The 7684-nt window shown below is 40.9% G+C and overlaps 1 protein-coding gene across 1 annotated transcript; it reads left to right on the plus strand.

Annotated features, from left to right (window-relative positions):
• Nucleotides 1-136: 136 nt before the first annotated feature.
• ccnyl1 (cyclin Y-like 1) lies at nucleotides 137-7595 on the plus strand. Its single transcript, XM_088315488.1, has 10 exons — nucleotides 137-1269; nucleotides 2408-2482; nucleotides 2584-2627; nucleotides 2880-2980; nucleotides 3068-3103; nucleotides 3237-3288; nucleotides 3350-3469; nucleotides 3908-4074; nucleotides 5876-6038; nucleotides 7022-7595. Exons 1-10 carry the CDS (start codon nucleotides 1107-1109, stop codon nucleotides 7136-7138), a joined length of 1038 nt encoding a protein of 345 aa, XP_088171614.1. The 5' UTR covers nucleotides 137-1106; the 3' UTR covers nucleotides 7139-7595.
• Nucleotides 7596-7684: the final 89 nt, after the last annotated feature.

Raw genomic sequence — 7684 nt, forward strand, 5'->3', positions numbered from 1 at the left:
TGACAGGAGAGGGTTCATTTCAGTAAAAAGGGTGTGACGTTACGAAAATAGCATCCTGTAAATACAAATTGAAGGACAACTTTCTTGGCCAATGCGCACCCCAGGAAGATAATTGTTGTGATTTCTCGACCAATAGGATTGATGAGAATCCTGAATGGGCGGAGTTAGCCGCCTCTCATTGCAAATCGGCGCTCCAGTGGAATGAGAGGTAATAGCTACGAGATGACGATTATGTGAGCAGTTTGGCTAAAAAAAATAAATAAGATGGCGTCTGTAGGGTTTAGTACAGTAGCCGACGCGATGGGAAACGAAGAGAAGGCCTCGAGGATTTAATTTGGATACGTTGTCTCGCGGTGTTGACTTGCTTCCCTTTTGGTCGCATTAGGCCACAGAAGCCTCGGGCTGGATTTTTCCAACTCGCCTGAGAGGACATCCGAAACTACCTGAAAAGTCGCTTAAAGCCTCACGGTGATATTTAACTACGTGGCGTGCCGATGTTGATTAGTTTACTTTTTAAATGAAGTAATTAATATAATTAAGACATTGTCTCGCGGTGTTAGATTTTTCAAATTGTATCGCGTTCGTCCATGGAAGGCCACTGAAGCCTCGGCCTGGATTTATTTTGCTAGCCCTGGAGGACACTCGGAACCATCTGGAAAGTCGCTTTTGGGAACAATTAACCGTATAGCGTGCTAAACGTTACTTGGTTATATTAGTTTGTTATCGGCACACAAGTCAGTTTAGTGTTTTACGTGGTTTAAAGTTCGCCAACCCAGCTGGTTCAATGAATGAATGAGGCCGGGGGACGTTTAGAACCACCCGCCTGCCTCATTTTAACGGCACTCTTAATCGGAAAAGTCGCCCTCATCGTCATCGGGCTTTTGCGGGGACAGTAACTCGGGACTTGTTGGCCGCCGCTTCCCTCACAAATGGCAGAGGAATGCCGTCGCTGGGAGCTGGCGGACGGCGGCTGTTTAGCATGACGAGCTAATGGAATGCTAACACTGAGCCCTGCTGTGTGAGAGCGGGGCGCCTGCTCGGAAGCAGATAAGCGTACACGCATTCGCACCACTTTGGGACACTGAGCGCACATAGCCCGGCTAGGCATGGGGAACACGGTGTCATGCTGCGTCTCCCCGGAGTCGAGCCCCAAGCTGCCGTCCAGGCAGCCGGCTGAGCGCCTGGAGGAGTTCCTGACCAGCACGGAAGTCAGCGACGACAACAGCGCCCCGTACCTGCAGCACATCAGCGACAGAGAAGTTCCCGACGGTTCGTGAGTTGTTGTTTTAAACCGTGTTGTGACTTTAAGATCATTTATTTATCCGAGGTTTGTTGTAAAAATAACCCAACAAATTAATTTAAAAACATAAAGAAAACAAGGCTTCTGAGAAATGTTCCGCCCACGCAACGTTTACTTAAACTAGGAACTTTGAGATTCCACGTTTGTCTTGCCCACGTTGTGTTTGCATAAACTGGGAATTCAGAGTTTGCACTCGCAAAATGATTGCAAATTACTCCTAAATATTTATCTTCTCACTGCAGTATTGTCGTAGCTGCTTTCTAAACCTGTAACCTTTCATTTAGGTAGCTGGCTTTTTTCTTAATTTACTACCTTTTATATATTTAAAATATATTTTATTATTTTGGCTTTCTTTCACCGATGAGAAGCAACACTTGAGCTTATAATATTGGAACTTTTCTTGGAAATATATGATCCTTTGAGGCTCAATAATGAATCAGATCATGCACAGTATTGAAATAGTAAAATTCCCATCAATTTCCACACCTAATCAATCACTAACATATGAGCGGCACTGCCAATCCATGATAAAAACAATTGTTTAAGTTGCTGTAAGTTCCATTTCTGCTTCTATGGTTATCACCCTGGAGGCCAACTCTTTGAATGATGATGGTGACTCTCAAACATTCCGTCCAGCAAGCCATGTTTGCATTGCATGAATACATCATGTGCACTTTAATCTTATCTGGCTATTCATTGACATAGCATTGCTAGTTTGGCTTTAGCTGGAGCAACACTGCATTCTTGTAGCTGCTAGCGTTTGTACTAGTTCTAGCCCAGCCTGTCTATTTCCCCAAAAATGACAGTCTGGTTAAAATGTCAACTTCAACCTGAGTTCCACCAAGATTTTTGAAAAGTCGGATTATGAATTCCTGAGATTTTCTTTTTTTGTGTGTGTCCCAAAAAATGACAGCACTTTTTTTCCCTTTCTTGTTTTGTGTCTTTAGTCTTTTTTTTTTCTCAAGTGTTGATGCTTTCTTGGCGCCCTGGCATCTTTGCTTACAGTTCCAGCTGTTGTGAAATGCGCCAAATAAATAAAGTTGTCTTGTTTTGTTTAGTGGTGATTTTTTTTTATCTATTTATTTATTTTCTTATTTATTTTTCAAGAGTTGGCCTTGGAGTCCAATCCGTCGGATCACGCCAGAGCCAGTACCATCTTCCTGTGCAAGTCTCAAACGGATGGTGAGCTCATGCCGTTTACAGCAGAACATGCACAAATTAACATGTCACATGGATGTATTTGACATACTTGAAATGAAAATTTGTTTTTGTTTTCTTGACAGTGCGTGACAGGAGGAAAAGCAACCACATCAACCACATTAGTCATGTAAGACTTTTTTTTCTCTCCCCCTTTTGTAACTATTTTCTGAATTGTGGATGGCAAATGAAATAAAACAATATATACCGTTCTGACCACTTTGTCCTGTTTTTTTTTTTAATTTTTTATCTAATTTCTTTTACCTCCCAATGCTCATGTACAGTATTTGATGACCCCCCCCCCCCCCTCATAATATTGTGTTTTTTTATCTCGTGAAAAAATGTTAGCTGCAATATTATCTAATTGACTCACTGTGTGCAGGTGTCTCCCGGGCCGCTGTCCAAGAAGTACAGCTCCTGCTCCACCATCTTCATTGACGACAGCACTGTCAGCCAGCCCAACCTCAAAAGCACAATCAAATGGTGACCATGTGTGGACTATTTCTGCATCATATTATACTAACATTAAAGACGCGCCGTAAACGTCCATGTCTTTCTGTCTGCCTCCAGTGTCACTTTAGCAATCTACTACCACATCAAGAACAGGTAGGTTCATCCATTCTAATGTATAAAGAAAGTTGCTTTGAATCCACTATTACGAGTACTTAACTTGTAAAGTATTGTATGTAATATAAAGTGGTGTAAGTGAACGCCCACTGACTGGTGTCATCATGTGCAGGGATTCTGACCGCTCTCTGGACATCTTTGATGAGAAGCTGCATCCTTTATCGGTGAGTCTATCATGTGCACGGAATGCATCGCTCGTGTCAACGTGTATTTTGCCACGCGCAGAGAGAGGCGGTGCCAGATGAGTACGGCTGCATGGACCCCGAGCACAAAGTCATCTATCGCTTCGTCAGGACGCTCTTCAGTGCAGCACAACTCACTGCCGAATGTGCCATTGTCACACTTGTAAGTGCACACAGTTTTAATGCTGTTATTTTTAGAGATGTGCGGTAGTTTAGCTGCCATGGTTTATGCAGTACAAGGATTGTAAAAATAGTGGGAAGCTTACAAGAAGGAAGTTTCAAGCTTAGAAAAGTCATAAATATTACAAGGTAAAAAATAACTGCAAACCGAAGTTAGATGTGCTTAACAATTGCGCTATATTGGATTTCAAACTTAAAAACTTCAGTTTCCTTTAATTCAGCGATTCTTTAGGGTACCACTAGAGGGAGCCGGTCATCCATATTTTGTGAATCACTGTTTTCTTGCGTTGTGTGGCCACCAGAGGGCAGCAAAACCTTGCAAAAGATTGTGGGTCTCATTTCAGCAGCTGGCTGCCTGCAAAAGTCAACTTGCGAAAGTAAAAATGGAGATAGTGAAGATGTTCTTGTCTCTGGAGCTCAGGTGTACCTGGAGCGTCTGCTGACGTACGCCGAGCTGGACATTTGTCCCTCCAACTGGAAGCGCATCGTGCTCGGAGCCATCCTGCTGGCCTCCAAAGTCTGGGACGACCAGGCCGTCTGGAACGTAGACTACTGCCAGATCCTCAAGGACATCACTGTAGAAGACATGTAAGTGTGTGGTGACGCATGCTGCACATTTACATCTTTTACTTGGGTACTTGTACTTCCTGGAAAGAAAAAAAAATGCACCACACCGAAAGGTTCCCGGACCTCGTCAAATTACTAACCTTTCGTGGGCACTGAAACATTCGAAGAGTAGTTCCTGGAATCCCATCACACATTTGGTCTTTTTTAGAAGTCTGTGGTTCCTAAAGAAAATGGTCAAAGTGGAAACTACAGGTTCTCGCTCAATACCTTCCGTCTGCACTCACACGCGTAAAAATGCTTGAACTCATCGACACGAACATCACTTGACCAAGCCTTACGTATCGCTCATGCGTAAGAGGTGGGGGGCAGAAAGGGGTTGTCATCTATGTGAATTGTGTGACAAGTCTGTTAGAAACGCATACAATTAAGTAATTCCAAATTGCTACTCGAAAAAGACTTATGTTTGAGTGAGACTTGTTTCTAAACAATATTGGGTTCAAATAAAGCAGATTTTAATTTTGGGGGTGGCATTATCAAATATCGGTATTCTGGATTTGCAAAATACTGAAATGTAAGCGCTTGTGCTCGTACTTGGTCTGGAAAAAGTGGTGCCGGTGCATCCCTAGTTAGTTATGCGGACGTTCTTCAAGGTACAATCATAACAAAGTGCATGTGCTTGTGTGCGTGTGTGTGTGTGTGTGTGTTGTCCCTGCTTCATCTGAGACTCTTTGTGCATGAAGGATGAAGAGGGGGTTGTTTCGAGAGAAATGTGGGGTGGGTCTCAAGTGCTCTCGCTGCTTCCACATAATGGGCCTGCCTCTCGCCCACTCCATTAGTTGCCCACGGATACCACACACGCACGCACACACACACGCACACGGAGTGGCCTCGGTACACCTTTTGGTGGCCAACAAAGCAAAAAACCTGGATGCGGTCTCCATGGCGACCGGTGCCCTCAGAGGCTGTGTGATGATGAAGAAGGAGTACCACGGAGCTTGTAGTGAAGCCCACATGGGTCTTGTTTGTCTGCTTCATATTTTTGGCTTCTGGTAGTATTCATATTCAAAATGGAACCCGTGAAAAAGAAGACTAAAATCTAAGTCAAACAAAAAATTATAAATACGAAAATGTAATTTTGAGTCATTTTACAAAAATAAAGTAAAAAAAAATTACAATAAAAACATTTTTTTTTGCATAATTTTACAAGGAAAAAAGTACAAATATTACTTGAAAAAACACACAATTTTGCTCTACAAATAGTAAACATGAAAAACAATTTGATATATAAAAAACAACAAAAGTAGTTGTGATTTTAAGGAGTACTTTTACCACCCAAAAATATTCAAAGTAATAAAAAAAAAAAAACAAGACAAAATGTGTCATTTTAATGGGCGGGGCCTTTTTAAACAATTACAATAGTGTAACTTTTCAAAAAAAAAAGAAAAAATTACAACAAAAATAAGAATAAAAAAAAAAGATTTACAAAGAACTGTATTATAATTTTTTACTTGATTATATAATTTTGGCGAGGGTGTTTGAACATCTGCCCCCAAAATGTATGCATGTGCCTGATATTCCTCAATTTCAAAATCTGATGTCTTATCATAACCATGCAAATAAAAAATCCACAGTATTTTTGTGGGTTCATAAGTGATCGTTTCTGAGCAGGTGATTGGCATCCCTTGCATGCAACTAGAGTGGACTCACTCCAGCGCCACTCGTCTTTCATGACTCCATTAAGGGCGGTTATCGTGAGCCTCCTCTACATTGGCCGTCCGCAACCTCACCCGTGCCTCAGCTGTGTGCTCTCGTCCCGGCGCAGGAACGAGATGGAGCGTCACTTCCTGGAGCTGCTCCAGTTCAACATCAACGTGCCGGCAAGCGTCTACGCCAAATACTACTTTGACCTGAGGCAACTGGCCGACGACAACAACCTCAGCTTCCCGCTGGAGCCGCTCAACAACCAGCGGGCGCAGAAGCTCGAGGTAACATGAACATTCCGAGAAATCATCCAAAAAGACGTTCGCATTTTACAAGTCAGTCAAAATGAACAGACTAAAGTCAAAATATTGCCAAGGTTTAAATCTGTAATCTTACCAGAGTAAAGTCAAAATATCATGAGCCCTGTCAAACCTATCATGATGAAGTCACAATATTACGAGAAATGCATTTGAATGTTACATGACTAATGTTTTATTATCGTAAGAAAAAAGTTTTCATTTTATGATAATCAAATCATATAATAAAAAAAATAGCATGTCAAAACAAGAATGTCAGTTATAAAATCCCAATAAACACAAAAATTTAATTTGCGATTCTATCAGAATGGATTTGTAAAATGACTATAATAAAATATTACAAGAGAAAATTTTGTTCTACAGGCTAAAATGTAAAGTATTACATGGACAAAACTTTAAATTTTAAAGCCAAACAGAAAAGAATAACTATGATGAATCTTACTAGGAACTATGTTTTTAAAATATGTTGTGACATCTAAACGTTATTTTGTTACATAAAAAAAAAAGCTAATAAAAGTTGAAATTTTACGATCCATTTTTCATGGGAAAAAAGTGCACTTTTGCGAATAAAGTATTAATGTAAAGAGTTTATTATTCATCAACGATGCCTTGAATATTTTTTTTTTTGTTTTTCGAAGTATCTTTTTTACCATGTACCCAGGACGTCAATAAAGTCTGGGTGCATGGTAAAAAAATATTTCTGAAAACAAAACAATTTCATTCAATTGTGTTATTTTTTTAATTTTATATATTCTTTCAATTAACCCATCGATTAATCGGTTATCAGAATTTCACTCTGCTATATATCGAAATCTGCATCAGCCTAAAAAAAAAAAATCCATAACAGTCGGTCGGGCTCTACTTGGTAACTCTGTGTGTTCTTAATCGTTCTCCAAATCTTACTTGACTGACAAAGTTTTTTTGTTTTGTGTTGTTATGGCTGGATGTAGGCCATCTCCAGACTCTGTGAAGACAAGTACAAAGATTTGAGTCGAGCGGCCATGAGGCGCTCGCTCAGCGCCGATAACCTCATCGGCATACGCCGCTCCAACGCCGTACTATCGTAAGGCCACCGGATCCCCGCCCCTCCCCACGTCGGCGTCACTGCTGTCAACTCCAGTCTAACGCAATTATTTTTATACCTTTTATTTATGCGCAACTCACCACGGTCACACGAGCGCCTCTACAATGCCGTATAGTCGTTACAAAAAAGCATTTTGTTGAGAGAACTAAAAGCGAAGACGTGTAGAAGACTAACAGGTTCTTCACATATCCAACTTCATGGAAGACCAGGATTGACCGTACTACTGAAATGATTTCAAGCTCAGTATTGTAAATGTCTTTCTTCTCCCTTCAAAGTGAACAAACTACAGTACATTCATTAGAGCTACTGAGAGGACTCAACAGCAAGAAAAAAAAGGTTGGTTTTGCTTACTATGTAGGCTACTAGCTGTGAAATGTCTCATTTTTAAATGGAAAACCCATTTGCAGATGGAGTATTTTAAAATAAACACTAATCATGTATACACTTCTTTGCTGTGCTCTTTGTCACTCAAGACGGTGTTTTAACAGACAAGTTTTCACTCCGAATCAAGACTCAGGTGACGAACTTA

The sequence above is a fragment of the Idiotropiscis lumnitzeri genome, chromosome 14 (assembly GCF_059441095.1).
Source record: "Idiotropiscis lumnitzeri isolate Australia: NSW breed Sydney's pygmy pipehorse chromosome 14, RoL_Ilum_1.0, whole genome shotgun sequence".
Lineage (NCBI taxonomy): Eukaryota > Metazoa > Chordata > Actinopteri > Syngnathiformes > Syngnathidae > Idiotropiscis > Idiotropiscis lumnitzeri.